This window comes from Sceloporus occidentalis, unplaced genomic scaffold (assembly GCF_023333645.1).
Source record: "Sceloporus occidentalis isolate IW3139 unplaced genomic scaffold, rSceOcc1.0.p SCAF_5, whole genome shotgun sequence".
Classification (NCBI taxonomy): domain Eukaryota; kingdom Metazoa; phylum Chordata; class Lepidosauria; order Squamata; family Phrynosomatidae; genus Sceloporus; species Sceloporus occidentalis.
Window position 1 is genome coordinate 99,451,059 of NW_028316985.1, and position 19,374 is coordinate 99,470,432.

Genomic DNA, 19,374 nt, shown 5'->3' on the forward strand with positions numbered 1-19,374 from the left:
GGATGACCAATAAAGAATTGGAAACCAAAGCTGGAAAAATAGTATTCTACTTAACCTCGGCCACACGATTGGTATTGGCAAAAAATGGAAAAATAGGGAAGATCCCACAAAAGAAGAATGGATTTTAAAAATTTACAAAATACTGGAGATGGACAAATTAACAATTTTATCGAGAGAAGGCAATATTACCTGATATAACAAAGACTGGTCACTGGTATTAAAATATCTTTCTAAAGAAAAAGGTGAAAAAGGTGCAATTGCATTCCAGGATTAGAAATTCTCTACTGTCTCATACACGAATGTTATATAAGAATAGGGGCAAGAAAAACAATGAATGATAGTAAAGGGGAAAACTATTAAGAAAGACGAACGAAAATGATATAGAGGTATTAAAGTTAGCAGAAAAGAAGAAATAAGAAACTCAAATGTTTAAAATTTAATATTCACAGTAAAGGAAAGGAAGATTTTAAAAATGTATATATGTCTCTTTTTTTTCCATTTTTTCCCTTCCTTCTCTCTGTACTCTCTTTGTATATAAGTAGATTCTGAGGTGGTAACATATAGTACGATGTATAAAAATGTGTTTTTATTTGTGTTGTGTTTATATGTTTTTTATAATAACATCAATTTTTTTAAAAAAATCGGTTCATGAATTATAATTTTTGCAACACCATAGAAGTTACTGAATCTAGAGAGTCTTTGATTCAGATATAAAAAGTCAATTCCTTCCCGATTGAAACAAAATTCTTCATGGGGGTAGGGTAGAAAAAGCATATAAATAGTTTCACTGTGAATTACAAATATATTACATTATAAATTTATTACATTATGTGTTATTTATATATATATATATATATATATATATATATATATATAGAGAGAGAGAGAGAGAGAGAGAGAGAGAGAGAGCTGCAGTGTATAACATTAGACTCAATATCTATTTCACAAATTTAGATGCTTCTGTTTCTAACCAGTGTAGCCTGGCAAAATCACCTCTTGAAAATCCTTTGGGATTTTGTGAATTTATTTGTTTTTTCATGGGCTGATTTCCAACTGTCCATATCTATTGTGTGCCCTAAATCAGATGCCCATTTTATCATTGTATCTGTGACAGGTTCTTTCTCCTGTTCCAAATTTCTAAATAATTTATATAGTTTTTGCTATCTTTTTGTTGGCTGTATCTAATAAAAATTTTGAGAATTCTGAGATTTCCTCTTCAAAATCTTGAGGGGTTTTTTTTAATCAATTTTGAATCTTTCTTTAATCTGTAAATAAGGATACCAGTGCACCTTTGGATCTAATTGTTTTAATGCTTCAATAGATTTCATTTCAAATCTATTATCTACATGTAAGTCAACCATGAGTCAAGCTCTTTCCATCTCCCAACGAATGCTTCTTGAGGGGATAACCAAAGCGGAATCTTCCGGTACACTTTCTTTTTAAATTTCTCCCACACTTTTAAGAGAGATCTTCTAAGCACATGATGCAAGAAGTCTTTGTCTGCAGCTGCTTTCCTGTACCATAATTAAGCGTGCCAGCTGAATCTGTTATCAAAACCCTCTAAGTTCAGAAGCTTTTCATTTTTCAACATCATCCATTCGGTTATCCAATTTAAAGCATTCGCTTCATAATACAGTTTCAAGTCTGGGACTCCTCCTCCACCAACTTCCTTTTGGTATGTCATAACCTTCCAATTCAGTCTTGGTTTTTTATTATTCAAGACAAATAATTTTAAGTCCTTTTGTACTGTACTTTAACTCTTATTTTAAAAAGGAACCATCCCCTGGTGAAATGGAAGAGTGTAATCTGCCAACATGCTTCTACTCTGAATTCAAGATGAATGGTATTCAGTACTTTAAACATGAGAGCCAGCATGGCATGGTTTGAGGACTGGACTAGAACTCCAAGAGACCAAGGCCCCATACAGACAGGCCAAAATAAAGCTGCTTCGGGTCACTTTGGAGGTATGCTGTTTAAATGATGCATGCGTCATAAGAGTCCGGAAGCTGCGCCAAAGCTGTGCTCCTGTCCTTAGGACTGGATTGTGGCTTTGGCGCAGCTTCCGGACTCTTAGGACACATGCATAATTTAAACAGCATATCTCCAAAGTGACCTGAAGGAGCTTTATTCTGGCCTGTCTGTATGGGGCCTAAGAGTCTGGAAGCTGCACCAAAGCTACATTCCAGTCCTTAAGACTGAAGCATGGCTTTGGTGAGGCTCCAGAGTGACTCGACGCAGCTTTATTTTGGCCTATCTGTATCAGGCCCAAGGTTCAAATCTTTGTTCAGCCATGGAAACCCACAAGGTGACTTTGGGGAAGTCAAACTCTCTCAGTCTTAGAGAAAGCAACGGAAAACCTCTTCTAAAGAAATTTTGCCATGGAAACCCTAGCATAGGGCCACCATACATCAGGATTGACTTGAAGGCACATAACAATTTTAAACAAAGCCACATTTTAAAAATAACATGACAACCTCATAAAAAACCTACTACTCCCTCTGTCCAGTAATTAGCCCACTTGCCCATAGATGACTTTGTTAGTACAGCATGGCATGTTTCAACAGTCTTTAAAACCTTAAACACATCAAGCCAACTTTTTTCACTTCCCTTCCTGCTCACCTTACTTGATTCTTGCTGGCCCATTGTGCATTAGCTCTATACAAACCTGCATTGTGATCTTTGTTTTATTCTCTTTTGGGTCAAATAAGTATTATGATATACACTTTCATATAAGTGTGAGCTTCTTAGAATAGTTATTTTTAGACAACTCCCACACTGTGTGGGGGGATTCTGAATGTTTGTTGTCACAAAAAGAAACATTTTCAAGCGCTGTGCTTGCAGATCACCTCTGCTGGATCAGAAAATCTAACTTTAAGCAGTACATTTTGGTAGAACAGCAACAGCTGCTCAAATAGCCTATTTCTGGAATTTGATTTTCTGCTTGTTTCTTGTAAGTGAAAATTGCCCTCAGTTGACTAGACTGTCAGTAACATATAGATGAATGTTTGATCACTGTGTGTGTATATGTACCTTCAAGTCACTTGTCAACTTGTAGCTACTCCATGAATTTCATAGGGATTTCTCAGGCAAGGAATGCCCAGAGATGTTCTTTTCTCTGAAATATAGGCTTGTTACAGACTGCCAAAATAAAGCTGCTTCAGGTCTCTTTGGAGGTATGCTATTTAAATGATGCATGGGTCCTAAGAGTCCGGACGTCGCACCAAAGCCACACTCCATTCCTAAGCACTGGAGGGCAGCTTTGGTGCAGCTTCTGGATTCTTAGGATGCATGCATCATTTAAACAGCATACCTCCAAAGAGACCCAAAGCAGCTTTATTTTGGCAGTCTGTAACAGGCCATAGTCTACAGCAACTGGTATTTATTGGTGGTCTCCCATCCAAGTACTAATGAGTGCTGACCCTGCTTAACCTCTAAGGCAGGATTTGGTACCTGTAAAGTATTTGTTGCTGTTGTGTTCCTTCATTTCCAACTTATGGTGACCCTACCACAAGATTATTTTGGTAATATTTGTTCAAAGAGGGCTTACCATTGTCATCCTAAGTCATTATCTGCAAGGAAATTCAGAACCAAAACCAAATGCACTCTTTTTGCAGAGTTCAGTGAGTTATAAATGTGCAAAGTGTATTGTTTTAAATGTTTTGTTTAATGTTTTTAGCTTGCTTAGGGAGTGGGCATGAAGACTATTAATTGCTATAATGTTTTTAAGTGAACCAACAGAAAGGCTTAGAACATTTGTCTGGCTGTCATAAATAGTAATAACCCCAGATGACCTACTGACTTATGACTCCACCCAGCTTTTTAAAAAATATCCTGGTGTATGTTTCAGACATCCGGAACACAATGCCAAGTAGCTGTTTTGTCTGTAGATGTGGAACAGAGATTAGGAAACTGAAGAACTGGAGCACATTAAGACACTGCTGTCAAAGGATGAAACTCCACACTTCTTACCCCAAATAACCTGTCAGAAGTAGGAATGTATCAAACCTGCCCCCCCCCCCCCCATGAGTTAGCCTTCCTGAATTTTTGCATAACTCCTTTGAAATTCTTTAGAGGTTCTGCAAACCAGGAGCTTCCTGACTTATCCTGAAAGTCATGATAAGTAAAACACAATGGCGGGATACATACCGCCATTTAGTACGTATAGGATACGTACTAGGGTTAGGAAGGGGCGGTGCTTCCGCACCCCCCTAACCCTAGTACGTATTCAATACGTACAAGATGGCGGCGCCCCTTCTACATGGGCGCCGCCATCTTGACGTATCGGACGCTGAGCGTCTGTACGCGTCGCGGGCGTTGTGACGTAGCGAGTGCGCCCCTGGCGCCTCGCTACGTCGCAAACGTGACTCAAGAAGAAGCTCCATTTTGGAGCTTCTTTTTCAGTCTGCACGGGAGCCGCGCCGTGTGGAGGCTCCGGCTCCCCCGCAGATTAACCGGCGGCGGCGGCAGACCGCCGCAAAGCGGCGGTTTGTATCCCGCCAAAGGCAACATTTGTCAGCCTCAATCTATACATTCTAGACATTAATAATAAATACTAATAATAATTTGTTTTATTTATATGCCGCTATTCCAAAGATCATAGCGGTGAACAGCAAGTAAGCTAATTAGCAAGTAAGCTAATTTTGCCCCCAACAGTCTGGGTACTCATTTTAGCGACCTCAGAAGGATGCAAGCCTGAGTCGAGCTTGGGCCCTTTTGCTGGTCTTGAACCCGCAACCTTGTGGTTTTGAGTGAATGGCTGCAGTACAGGCATTTAACCACTGCGCCACCAGGGCTCCTCACTAGGTAAATCAATGTCTAGAATGTATAGATTGAGGCTTACATTATTATATGCTCCCTAGTCCCTTCAATGTTCTACCATACAAAACAAACAAATCTGCTCTGAACCCTTCTCCTAGATAAGTGATTGTTCAGTGTACCCAGATTTGTTTGTTTTGTATAGTAGAACATTCCATAATATAAGGCAGTCTGAAATGAGGCAGCCTAAACACAGATTTACCACTTCAGTGAGAACTATAAGCTAATGACTCCATAATAAAGATATTTTTGTATTCTTGCTGACATTTCCCTCTCCACTCCAAGCATCATGCTGAAAGCCAAATTGTCATGGCAATTATCTATTTGTGATCTACAAAGCAGCACTGAGGCTGTATAACAAGTGGATATCTCCTCATAAAGCCTTCTACAGGAGAGAAACATTTTAAAAGGGAAATGGATAAGATATAAAGACCTGCTGACATGGAACAAAGGATTTTGCAAGATTGAACAACAAGAAGAAATAATAATAGATGGTATACAGTATCATTGGCTTCTGTATAAACAGCTGAGGGAAAAACCTAAGATGGAAATTCAAATAAATAATTTCAGTGAAAAAGAATCAGAGGTAGAATCAATTCTAGTAAAAGAGAAGAAAAAAAGAATTTTCAAAAATTTACAAGATATTACTAAAATGGGAGACTGAAGAGGAAGCCACAAAAGAATATATGGTAAAATGGTCTAAGAATTTTGGACACTCAGTTCAAATTTCAAAATGGAAGAAACTATGGACTAAAAAATTAAGTATACAGCCTGTCAAAGTATTATTATTATTAACCTTTATTTATAAAGCACTGTAAATTTACACAGAGATAATCTTTATGTGGCACTGCTGGCACATGAACCTGATAAAACCTCTAATACGTATAAGGGTAGTAATAATAGGTGTTGGAAACGTGGAAAGGATGTTGGTACCTTTTTTCATGTGTGGTGGTCCTGTGAAAAAGTTAATAATTTTGGAATAATAATAATAATAATTTTTAGAGTGCTACATTGGGCAAACAGGCCAGTCCCTGTGCCCAAAGATAAATGGACATAAATCAGACATTAGGAATGGGAATACACACACAAAAAGTCCCCCTGGGCATTCCATCTCAGACCTCAGAACAGTGGTTATTGAACAAAAGAACTACAAATGCAGCTTACTATCTGGCTCTTGCTGAGAACTAATTTTTTGATTCTGCTGCAGAATAACAATTCATCAGATACATGCCCTTGGTCCTTGTAGTTAATTATTATTATTATTAAGCTTTATTTATATAGCACTGTAAATTTACACAGCACTGTACATACAATCATTTAATTAGACGGTTCCCTGCCTTCATGCTTACAATCTAAGAAGACACGACACAGAAGGAGAAGGGAATGGTTGAGGGGAAGGGGATCAGGTCCAGCATTCTTCTCTCCATCTGAGGCCTGGACCATGGCAGATGGACAGATGGAGGGCTGTGTATCTTAAGGACAGGCCTGATGGCATTGGCTCACCCTTCTCTCCCCCTCTGAGGCCAGGATGGAGTTGGATGCCTTCGGGGAGGACGCAGTTCCTTTAAGGGAGGCCTGATGGCATTGGCCTACCTTTCTTTCTCTCTCTTTTGTTGTTGTTGTTTTTATCATTGTTCTACAGACTTTATGCATTTTATTGTAAAAACTCAATTCGAAAATTAATTAGAAAAAAAAAAGAAATAGCAGAATTGGAGTTCATCTACAGACTTCAGTCCCTCAGCAATGGATTAAACAAAGATAACAGCTTCCTGGCACACTACTATGCTCACTGGGTTTCCAGTGCCAAACTGGACTTGCCACTTCATTTCCGTACATAAAGAATTTGGAATTTGAATTGACATTTTCACATACGAATGGGGTATATATGGCTTTCTCTGGCTTCCACTCCACCAAATCTATCTAGAAAGTAGACTTCAGTCTATGAAAGCTCACGCTGCCCACTTGCTACAAGATCTCTCTACACTGATTCTACAGATTAACATGGATATATCTTTGAATTCTGAACAAAGGGCCCATTCACATTACCAAAAAAATCGGTTTTGAAACCGATTCATTCACGTGAAGTTCCTACTCACCCCGAATCTCACACAAGCGAATCCGGGGCTTGCACACCCGTTCCGTGTTAAATGGCCCCTAGCGCGGGTTTTTTGCAACCGGGTTATAAACCGTTACTTTTTCAAAAAAACCGGTTCCTGGAAATATGAACTTCGCCCCGGTCGTGATCGGGGCAGTTGCAGGGGGAGGGCCGGGTTGCTGTGGGCGGGCAGTAAAGCCCGCCCCTCATGACCCCCTCACTCTCGAGCGCTATGTTGCGCAGCCGCAGACCTTCCCGCCCACGTACAAACCAATGGCTGGAGAAGGGACAGGTCGGGCGGTGGGCATTTCTGTCCGAAACGAACATCCCCTCTTATGCCTCGTCGCTATCCATACCAGGCTCCCCCCGGATAATTTTTTTTTTAACTACTGTTGCGTTGACAAATTAGGCGCACAGACGCGCCTCTCCGATTTGTGCCTTAGGGGTTTGCAGGTGAAACTACACCCTTCTCCCTCTCTCCCCGGCCGGTAACTGTGCACCCACGGTCGCCCCTCGCTCTCCTTCACATGTTCGTGTCGCTGTAGCCGGCTCCCGCCAGCAACTATTTTTTTTTGTTTAAGCAGCCGCTTTGACAGATTATGCGCGCCGATGTGCGTATTTGGGGCCGCTGAGAGAAGGCTGACTGGCCGGCAGTCCCCCACCCTTTCTCCCCTCTAAACTGGTTACTGTGCCCCCTTTGCCCCACCTCTCCTTCCCTTGTGATTAGCATTCCATTCCCGTCTCCTTGGAATTTTTTTTTTATTGGAATGCTGTTTTGATAGATTATGCACACAGTTTCATAGTAATAGGGCGCTTCAATGGGGGTGTTTTGACAGTTGTAGCACACCCTTCCCCCCCCTCTCTTTTGTGGACACCACCCCGGGACATTTAATGGGCCCCGGAAACCCGCCCCCCCGTTTCCCCACAAGTGAAATGTGCAGTTCTACATGTTGGCCGCCACTCCTGCGAGCGCCATACCAAAATGCCATGCCAGGTTGTGGGTGGATGCCCAGAAACTTGACCAATAACCTTTCGCCCCTTATCCCTCGCCCTCAGTGGCACCTCCCCCAAGCAGACGGCGGATGTGACCTAACCCCAATTTAGGGTCACCTGGTGGGCACCTATTGGCTGCCCAGCCAATGGCGAGGCTTTTAACCTGCCAGGTGGGCGATGCCAACCCCGGACCTCCCTCATTTTCAAATTTGCCCACTCCCCCTTTTTGGGGGCTTGGCGCCATTGCTGTTTCTAACCTCGAGCTGGTAGGATCATCACGACCCTTTCCAATGGCGGGAACGCAAGCACATGGCGAGATGGCTGCCAGGAAATCATCTGGTAGGGGGATAGCATGGAAACATGCAGAAACTGTGGACCTAATAGCGCTGTGGGGGGAGGAAAAGGTGCAGCAGCAACTAAGGGAGAATCACAGAAACATAGATGTGTTTGAAAACATCGCCGCAGAAATGCGGAGGAGGGGCCATGACAGAAATGCGGAGGAATGCCGAACGAAATCTAAGGCATTGAAAAGAAAATTTAAGGAGGAATATCAAAAATCGAGGATGAGCGGAAGCGGCGCAGTAGAAATGCCATTCTTCCACGAGCTTCGCAGAATATTGGCGGGGGATGCCAGCGTGGAGGCAAAGCGGGTCTCGGACGAGACCGAAGTCGCGTACCACGACAGCGAGAACCTCGAGCTGGTGGAGGAAGGGCCCTCTAGACCCATCACGGAGCAGGACCCCTTTGCGGATTCGCAGGCTCCCTTGGCGGACTCGCAGGATCTGTTTTCGCAAGGTAACATGCAAATACTAATGTCCTCTATAAAAAAGTTTTGAAAGAATGTGCGCATGTGTTCCATATTATATGCACTAGAGTTTTGCCAATTGAGCAGTCGGTTTCCGCTGTGTGCCAGGCCCCCTTATGTGGCCCTCCGCCGCAATGGAAAGCAGCTCATGAATCCCTGAACACCGTTTCTGTGTATGTGTCCGTGTGCCTGTGGCATCCGAGCAAGGCTGGTTTACTGTGCATTTTTATCTCCACTTTACAGAGACCGTTATTACTCCGGATCCAGATCAGGAGATCAATCTGGTGCTGCAGGAGATTGATCCGCAGACCCTGGTGCGAGAACTGCAGCAGCAGGAACCAGCGGCCAGCAGCTCGGGGTCTAACGGAAACCAAACCCAAACCCGGGCAGGAAGCAATGGTAGGTTCTCCATTGATGACAACATGCACTTTCGGCTTCTGCTTTGCATATGGTGTGTGTATAGGCTGTGTTCAAAATACATTAGATGTATGGGCTCCCCTCCATTAATTGCATCCTACCAGAACCTTTATTAACACAGTAATCTTGGCATAAAATCACAAGCACTGGTCAACCTGAGCTTCCCCTTATCACCCATGGAGGCAGCACATGGCAAACCCCAAAAGTCTGGGGTTCCCCAAGCAGCCATTTTCCTTCCCCCCCTCCCCTCAAACTGGAATATCAGGTTTGTTTTCAACCCTGGCTGTGCCTACTATAAAAGACAGGAGAATGCCATTCAAAATCTTCCACCCTTACTTTTGTTATGGAAATCGAGTTTGGACTGCTGAATAGAGGGTAGCCTCAACTGTAATTGTTTTAATTGTAAAGGCTGATATTCCCCTTGCTCTCCTCTAGCCGCTAGAAGGTCAGGAAAAGGGACACCCTTTGAGAGTGGGACCTGTGGAACTGGTTTCTTAATTGTTTTCCGCTTGTAGAAGGGCATAAACAATGGGTAGGCGCTTCAGCACCATTAACCCACTGCAAACCTTGGGCTAATGGCCAGGCATCCGCCTTGGGATGGCCAATGCTGTTGTCCTCCAACAATAACAACAATAGTAATTTTTGCCCTCATGGGATATCATCATACACAGGTCTATAGCTGGCCCACAATGGTAATGTCTTCTTCCTTTGCCTTCCTGCCTCACCACTTACAGTTCCCTATTAAAATTCCTTTTCTCTTTCAGCTTGTGCCATCATGAACCCCCTAGCAGTGATGACTCCTGCGGAGAGATTGGCCCTCATAAAACGCAAGAAGGTGAGGGACTCTGCCACTGCGGCCCTTGAGAAGATTGCCACCCAGTCCGCTGCCCAGATGAGTTCGCTTCTGGGTTTTTTGCGGGAGGAGAGTCAAAAAGAGGAGGCCAGGGAAGATAAATCACTAGGCGTCATGACACAGCTAATTGCTGAGGACAGAGAGAGCATGCAGCAACTAACTGGTGCTCTGCTGGCTAGCAACCAGATAATGGAGAAAATGTACAAGCTGATGGAGTCGCAGGGTACCCAAGGCAATGCTACTGGTATGCCGAGGAAGAAGCGCTTTAAGCGTTCCCCGGGCTCCATGCAACCATCAAATAGTTCCCCTCCTGGCCCTTCTGCCAGCCAGCAGGAGTCTCAGGGAGGGTCTACAGCATCATCTGGGGGTGCGGTTCCTGGACCAAGTACCAGGCCCATCCGCAGGATTAAGAAGCCAGTAACACTGTCCCCATGATTAAAGTTTTGGACCATGTTACATAACATCTGCCTTACTTCCAATGTTTACATTGGTTGAACTGTTTATGACAATTTTTACATGACTAGTTGTAATGGTTCCACATTTGACGTGTATCATGTTGTTAACTGAAATGGTTGTAATGGTTTTACATTGCAAATGTTTCCTGACAAGGAGTTAAATTGTTGTAATGATTTTACATTACATATTGGCCTCTTAGTCCTTAGTTTTGAGGTGGCCTAATAAAACCAATGTTCTATAAACATGTGTGTAATATGTATGTCTCCAGCAGACAAGTAGCATTGCAAAATGACCACAAGGAAACATTCTTTCAAAAAATACAAACTGTGTATTTACAATGTACACACACACAATATATTAACTATTTACACATCCTCAAAGTCCTCCGGCCAGCGCTGGCGCAGGACACGCTCCAGCCTCTCCACTCTCTGTTCCAGGCCCTCGAGCCTGGACAGCCTCTTCTCCATCAGGGCCAGCCTCTGGTCTTGGGCCCCTACTCTCAACAGAATATTGGAGTACCCTACAGACAACAAACAAGAACAAATAGATGTGTCAACACTCTCTTCACCCCAAAGTGCCAGTCACATATTCACTAGCACCAAAACTACTCTATCTAGTATTCCTCTTAACATGATGTCTTTAGCAGACATGTAACAGCAGTCTTTCCACACTTAGGTGCCACAGTGTTGCCCTGCTTGTGGCAACCGCCTTGTGGCATGCACTCCTCCACACAAAAAAGCATACATGTACACTGATGTGTCAGCTTGCTAGAAATAGACAGGACACATACATGCACAATTGTCTACAGTCTTGCTTCCCGCTAATAGTACTGCAGGACTTAAATCCCAAGATTTAACTAGAGCAAACATGTTTGCAACTCACAAAGTGCGGGTGGTGCCGCTGCAGCGACCCCAGCAGCATGGGACGGTCCAGGCTGTGACTGCGATTCCTCAGCTGTTGGGTATGACAGAATAGTTAAGTACACATTACTTGGTTTGTTGTTTGACAGTTTAACCGGCCGCAGGGGGTGTGGGGGGGTGGGGGCGTCCTAACATACCTCGTAGCAACTGCTTTGCCATTACCTCCAACAGAACAGAAATGGGGCCTGACAGCAAAATATGCTTCTATAACACCTCCCTTGGAAGGGTCAGAGTGGATGACCACATAGTGTCCCACGGTCTAGTTTTCCTCTTCCTTGGCAACTAATTCCATAAACAAACTCCTGCGTGACATTCCCTGATCCAACGTACCCTCGATCTGCCCCGCCTCCTCCTCCTCCTCCTCCGCTGGTGACTCGCGGACAGCAGGTGCCTCGTCCTCTCCCTCCTCTCCCAACACGGAGGGCTCCTCCTCTTCCTCCTCCTCCTGTTCCTCCTCTTCGGAAGACGGCGAGGAAGAAGGCTCACGGCGCCGGGACCCCCCCCTCCTCCTTGGCCTTCCCCGATCAGAGGCGGGGGCTGAAAAAAAATAAACGGAGGTCTCAAGGAAGGATCATGCGCACAATTAGTCATTCCGTCCCCCTACTTGTGCAACCCCACCGCGCAACCCCACCGGTAGCCAAACCTTTGACACTTACCTGGCGGGGGCCTCCGTTCCCGAGCTGCAGGCCACCCTGCCCTCCGCCACATGTCCGCCAGCCTCTGGTAGAAAGGTGGGCGGACATGTCGCGGGGGGCTGCCCTGGGCGATGTCCCGGGCCTTGAAGAAAGCAGCCTTAAGATTTTTGAACCTGGTCCGGCATTGCACCGGAAGCCGTCTCCAACCGTGCCTTTCGAGGTGCCGGGAGGCTCTCTCGTACAGATGGAGGTTGGGGCGGCTGCTGGATCGCATCAGCCGCCTCAACCCCGCATCTGTACGGCTGAGAGAATCGAGCAGGAGGTCGGTTTCTTGTGCCATCCAATGCTCGATCCTTGCGAGCCTCCTCGGCGCCATCTTCCCCCAACGGACAGACTCTGCGCACACATGGGCCCAAAGTTTCAAAAAGTAGCCCTACACCTGTTAGCCAATGGCTGGAGGGCTCCACAGGTAAATTGTTACAATGTAGTCAACTCAAGCTTGGCGCCGTTAGAGGAGGAGTGCAGCCGGTGACATCACTCCCCCTCCCCTACGGTGGCCCAGAGCGGCCTAAAACTATGCGCATAGCGTGCATGCGCATAAATTATCAATTTTTTTTGGCAGTTACATGTTGTGTAAACGCTTGCATGAAGAAAGGGTTGGATCTTGTTTCCTATTCAGGAAACCAGACTTCTCCCTCCTCCCTCCTAAAGAATTCTGCAGGACACAATCTGTACTATGGCCTGTATTGGGGTGCTCCATGCGAGGCCAGTGCATTGCAAGTTGGGGGATGCTGGTAGTTGCTGGGACAGGGAACAAATGGTGTGGCTTATTAAACCAGCGAAATGCACAACTGTGCATGTGGTCAGGGCCTCCACTGTTCCAACACAGCAAAGCTGCAGACAATGTAATGGGAGGAGATTTATGCACCATCAAGCTATAACCTAAAGTTGCACAACTGAATGGGAGTGCAAAGCTTTTTCCACTGAACGTGGCATGTGATGGCTCTCACAGTTCCGCTCTCCCACCAACACTAGAAGGAGATGCAGGGTGAATGTCATGACATCCCTAAACACGCGCACCCAATCTCGCAGCACGCTCATGGCATGTTGTGTTTCCAAGGAAGAAAAGGAAAACATAAAGAATAGCAAAGGCAAACCTTTATTTTTGCAACAGTGAAGAGAAAAAAACACAAAACCGCGGTGGTAGACAAGTGTTTAAGGGACCCGATGCTTTAAATCCCAGAAATACTGCACCAGTGCCTCCCTTGTCTGCACACCATCTGCTTTTTCCTGGTCGGCGTTTGCAGTGCGTAAACTGGCAGCATTAAGCACAAATCGCCTTGGCCGAGATGGTGCCCCCTCCAAAATGCGCCCTCCAGTCTCCACGAGGTTGTGGAGAACACAGCATGCCACTATGACAGAGTTAACGTTCTCCTCTGCCAGCTCCAATGGTGCGGTGAGACACCGCCATCTTGCCTTCAAGCGGCCAAAGGCACGTTCCACCGTGTTCCTGGCTCTATTGAGGTGGCGATTATACAGGGCCTGGCGCGGCTGGAGAGTGCCTTTGAATGGGGTCATGACCCAGTTTTTCACCCCATATGCTGCATCTGCAATAAGCAGTGGGCCCACCTGCTTGCCACAGATGGTGACAGTAGGATTCCCTGGCACAAACAGGCCTGCACGCATGGTTTGGTAGATGGAAGAGTGGCGGAAAACGAAGCCGTCATGCGAGGTCCCGCTCCATCCAATGCACACATTGATGAATAGTCCAGTGTGGTCCACTGTTCCCTGCAACAGCATGCTGTACGTGTCCTTGCGGTTGATATACTCCCCACCCTGACGCACTGGCGAAATGATGTGACAGTGGCACCCATCAACAGCCCCGATTACTTGTGGGAATCCCATAGCCTCGAAGCCTGCCATGATCTGGAATAGAAACAGCACACCTGTAAATAGCACAGCAAGGCTAAAGGTCGGCAGTCATGGAACAAACCTGCATGTATGTAAATAGATATAGCGTGTCACCCCACCTAGAACCATTGCTGAATGATAATAACTTTAGAGGTTAGTGTTGTTGTAGTTACTATTATATGCAAAGCAGGAATATATACAAGTAGATCTGCAAGAAGGGGGGAAGGAAGACTTACACCGCCTTCAACAAATCCCAGGAAAGAATGGGAAGTAATCATAGCAATATTATGAGAAAAATGGCATACATTTATGGTATCCCCACCCTAAAGCCAAGGTTTGCTCACAGTTTGTTAATAATGCATCTAGAGTTTTCCCTACCCTAAAGGGTGTAATCAGTGGCAGCAATAGCAATATTAAGTACCTTCCTGTGGTCCCCGAGGTACACTGTCTTGTGAAGGAGGACTTTCTCTATAGCCAGGACTACAGAAATAAAAATGGTGCACACTGTCGATTTCCCCACGCCGAACCGGGTGGCCGCTGTGCCATAGGACCCCTGGTTAGCCAGGATCCAAAGTGCGATTGCCACCCTCTTCTCCACCGGTATGGCGGAGCGCAGACGGGTGTCCTCCCTGCAGATCTCCGGACGCAGCTGTTCGACAATAAGCAGGAAAAGCCTCCTAGGCATCCTCAGATGCTCTATCCATTTTTCATCGGACCAAACGGTGCATAACAGCTTCGGCCAGAAGTCCGTCTCGTGTGGGTAGACCCACCACCTCCTGGGCAATGGCCGGAGACATTGGGAAATTCTCCCACCCACAGTCGCTACAGTTTGCTGGGCAAGGCGACCAACCACGAGGCTACTCTTCCTGCGAGCGTGCTTCCTCCTACTCGCCCTCCTCCTGTTCGCAGCGAGCATACAGTAGAATTGTTGGAGGCGCCTATGCCTGCGCCGCAACAACGCAACAACAGACCTGATTATAGCTTGTTGGGCCAGGATGAGATACAACAAGGGATGCATCTTCCGCTCTTACTGTTGGAACTGCAAATGCCGGACAAAATGGCGACAGCAGATGTGTGGTCGCAAGGCAATTGCCAACAGCGGAAGTAAACATGTAAACCAACACAAAAACAAAAAAGACACGTGACTGTTGGGAACCTCGCGAGAAAGAAACGGCGTGCATGCGCATAAGCTTTCAAAATTGAAAATAATGTTATTTTTTCGTGTTAAAAGGGGAGGGTGAGGTACGTATGCAAAATTTCCGGGAAAGGCGGAACTGTGAATGTTCATAAACGGGAAGAAATAAGAACTGAGGGGGAAAAGAGCACACACATGCGCATATGTTTTCAAAAATTACAGTAATTTTTTTTTAAGTTGAAGTTGAAGATTCAATCAGAATGAAATCTTTCCGGGGAAGGGACGGTTAATGTTCGGAAACATGAATCGAAGCGAAAAAAACAATAGGGGAAAGAAACGGGGTGAATACATAACGCACGCATGCGCACAATCTTTCAACCCAAAGCAAAAGAAAAAAAAAATCCCCGGTCTGTTCCGGGTGCGTCAGCACCTACGTCGCCACCTACGTCACTTGATTGACAGATCTTAACATGCGGAAAAACCGAACAGGTTCGCAAATGACCGGGTAAGGCGCCCCATATTTATTCGGATTGCAGGAATATGAACTTTCACCCGGGTCAAACTGCCGCGGGTGGCTTCGAAGGTGGAAAAGCAATGGGCACTCGCGACCGGGTAGACCCGAAGAGGGGCCTTCCGGATCGACCCGGATCTGACCAGGCTTTATGGGTCAGTCTGAAAGGGGCCAAAGTTTTACATGAAGTTGTGAAAACTGTTATCAAAACACACTCACTGATGTCTCAAATTTGTAAGGTTTTCTGTGAAGATATGGGTTCAGAACACACTATTTTTTCACTCCGAAGCCCAATGGTTGTCCAGAAGCATAGTTCTGAACACAATGTTTTAGCTTGAGATATGAGGTATTCTGCTTTTTGCTTGAATAAAATAATCCAATGGCAGAGCTTTATTACAACATGGCTTTCCTTTTGAAACTGGCATAGCTTGAAGATATGTTTGAAAAATTAAACATTCTAAACAAAACTCTTCCAAAAAATGAAGTAACCATATTTTATTGCAATTCAGGCTTTTTAACAAACACATACACAACTTCAGACAAATGATTTAAAAAGTTATGATTTGGAAATGTTTTTTATATGCCAACATGATGAAAGAAATAAACCTTCAAATAACATCCTCACAATTGGAAAGTTATTTGACTGGCCTTCCAGTTATGTTACAAAAACATTTTTAAAAGTAATTTTATGAAAACCTTGAAGCATAGAATTGAATAAAAAATGAATTTGAAAATGTGCCACAGTCAAGATAATTAAACAAGACTGATCAAGAACATCTTATTAATCTACAGACTGATGCTTCTTTAAAAATAAAATTTTAAGAGCGCCTCTTGCCACAGTTTTGGATTAGATTTTGAGAAGAACGTGTTGTGTGTTTTGTGTCCCCTCAAGTCGTTTCCAACTTATGGCGACCCTAAGACAAATCTATCATGGGGTTTTCATGGCAAGATTTGTTCAGAGGAGGTCTGCCATTACCATCCTCTGAGAGTGAGAGAATGTGACTTGTCCAAGGTCACCTTGTGGGTTTCATGGCCAAGGGTTTCAAACCCTTGTCTCCAGTCAAACCCTCAAATCACTACACCACACTGACAGTCTTCAAGAAGAATACCCAACATTAAGTGAAAAGATTATGGAAGTGCTCATAACTGTAACTACCTACTTTTGTGACACTGGATTCTCCACTCTGACATATATAAAGAGTAAATATCATGCAAGTCTTGATGTCTCTAAAGAACTGAGAGTGGCCATCCCCCCCTCCACGACGGAGGAGTTGGAGTGGGGATGGGCTGTTTGCTGCCCTCCTCTGGGATGAGGCAGACAATAACCAATCATGGCATGGCAGTGATGCCATGGCGCGGGGTTTCTGAGGGCATGGTCAGAGGCAAAGGTGTGCCAACTGCACCCATTGCCCCATTGCACAGAAGAAATTGACCCACCCACCTACCACTGGTATAGTATGAAGTTTTATTGGTTGCTTAGGGGCTAGGTAGGAATTCCCCCCCCCTTTCCACGGGTTTTTCAACTACCCCATACTGTTTCAAGCGGTATATAGGATATTAGTTATGGTGTTGTTGTCTGTTAATATCGAATGTGGCTTAAAAGTTGAATTTTGATTGGTGTTATATGATTACCTATGTTTAGCATATATAATAATAATAATGATATATTTATTTGTATCCTGCCCAATCAATGAGGAATCCGGGCGGCTACAACAGTGGAAGTACAATAAAAATACAATAAAAAACAAACTAATCCCTTCCCAGTCCCCCAGCCATATAAAGCAGATAATAACAATAAGCAATATCAATACAGTGGCAATCAATAGGAAAATATAAGAATGTTACAAATCAAACAAGGTTCATAAAAAATCCTTTCCAAATATTTGGATTATATTTCGGTGAGCACTTTAGGCACCGTTTGGATGGAAGGGACGTTTCCAGAACCACCTCTTTAGGCCTTGCAACCTGGGGATGACAGAAGGAAATTGCCCTTAGGTCTGGCTTGAAAATTAAACTCCATCTTTAATCTTCGCAGATTGGGAAGGGGCTTTCTGGTTAGCCTTCCTGATATGGCCAGCAAATAACCCAGATTTTGGTTTGTCAGTGAGGGCTCAGGTGTTATCGTCCTGATAAACTGCAGAAGTGGTCTGTGGTAAGACACCAGATGCAGCTTCTCCCACACTTGGTTGTTGTTAGAAATTAGTTGCAGTTCCATTAAGAATTTAATAAATAGGTCAAGAAATGGCCCTGTTTTATCCTATTTTTGGGTCTGGTCTTATTATTCTGTGGTTGGGTAGCAATTGCTGTTTCTAATATTACTCCTCATTTTAGTAAACTTTGCACTCAGAAACAAGCACATTCATCACAGTAAGTAAAAAAATTACTTTAGAAAAGCCACACCAGCAAACATTAAACAAGTGATTATTTAAAAATTAAAATAAATAGTATCATGATAAGAATGTTATTTCCTTATAAAATGTTAAAATAAGAATGTACATAAATGTGTGAATTAAAATGTGCACACTAAACATACAAAATATTTTATTCATGGACTCTACTGTGCAAGGGAGGGCATGATGTCTGTACAGGGGATAAAAGTTGGAGAACCACTGCTTTAAAAACCATTTGCTATGAGGAGTGAAGCCTAGATGGGCTCAAGAAGCTTTAGTTCAGCTATAGCCATCAGCAGAGCAGATTGTTTACCTGGTATTTTCCTGGTTTTCTGCCCTATGGCCTTTTTCCTCTTGTGGGGACATGATATTTCTCTCCCCAAAGCAAACTGATTACTTTTTCAGATGCAATTGGCTGTTTGGCCGTGGAATTTTATGCTGAATTAAAATAATTTTAGAGGTGCTCTAAGATGCCTTTTCCTTTAATTCTTTCTTTTCATACTAAAACATAATAACATTAACTATATTTTTGCAACATCCAAAAAGGCTTGGATAAAATGATTATTTGGTCTAATTCCAGAAATAGTATTGTTACGCAACCTCTTGGATGAGACTGAACGTCTGCATCCATTTCAGTTGGATTCTAGAGATGGACTTGACACAAAACTAATTGTTTTAATGAATGACCCATATCAGGAGAGGAACAAAAGGGGTGAAATTCTGTTCATTCTCCAGGACCTCACAGCTGTTTTGAATACCAGCTTCTCTGCCTCTTTGTTCTGAATAACCTACTTGGTTAGCCAACAGTGCTCAGATTCCTCGCATCTACACTATGGTATTGATACTAATGTGCCTCATAGGGTGTTATTCCTCCTCCCATGCTTTTTAAATATTTGCCTGAAACCAGGAAATTTCTGGAGGTTAGGGGTGAGATGTTAGCAATATGCAGAAGGTTGCCATGCTCCTCTTCTGTTTTTCTTCCAATTTTTAAAAAGCTGATTGTTTAGTGCTGAAATGATATAGTACTATTTTACTTTGTACTGTGTTCTTGTTCCAAGGTTTTTGTTTTAATTCCTTGTGTTGTTATATTAATTGTTGTGATATGTCCTGAGGTATAGAAGCCAGGGGGTATGCATAAATAAATTCCACCATTTGACATCTGTGCCATAGGCATGTCTCCATGCCTGCTTCATGTTCTGCTTTCCCCAAGCACAATAGTGCCCAGGTATCCAGGATGCGGTAGCTTAGTGGTTAAGATGCTGACTATGACGATTGCAAGGTCAGCAGATTGGCAGTTTGAGATCCAAGCACCATATAGTCCCAGCTTCTGCCAACCTAGCAGTTCAAAAGCATGTAAAAGTGCACATAGATAAATAGATAACACTTCAATGGGAAAGGTAACAGCATTGTGTGGAGTCATGCTGGCCACATGGCCATG

At 44.0% G+C, this 19,374-nt stretch overlaps 1 protein-coding gene across 1 annotated transcript; it reads left to right on the forward strand.

Annotated features, from left to right (window-relative positions):
- Positions 1 to 8,466: 8,466 nt before the first annotated feature.
- LOC149312559 (uncharacterized) lies at positions 8,467 to 10,413 on the forward strand. The gene is made up of 3 exons (XM_089527209.1): positions 8,467 to 8,698; positions 8,952 to 9,107; positions 9,890 to 10,413. The coding sequence occupies exons 1-3, from the start codon at positions 8,467 to 8,469 to the stop codon at positions 10,411 to 10,413; spliced, it is 912 nt and encodes a 303-aa protein (XP_089383335.1).
- Positions 10,414 to 19,374: the final 8,961 nt, after the last annotated feature.

Excerpts from the sequence above, each read along its gene's own strand:
- LOC149312559 (XM_089527209.1), top strand. The coding sequence starts at position 8,467 with ATGAGCGGAAGCGGCGCAGTAGAAATGCCATTCTTCCACGAGCTTCGC. Across the intron at positions 8,699-8,951 it reads GCAGGATCTGTTTTCGCAAG|AGACCGTTATTACTCCGGAT; the intron begins GTAACATGCAAA and ends TCCACTTTACAG. Across the intron at positions 9,108-9,889 it reads AACCCGGGCAGGAAGCAATG|CTTGTGCCATCATGAACCCC; the intron begins GTAGGTTCTCCA and ends TTTCTCTTTCAG.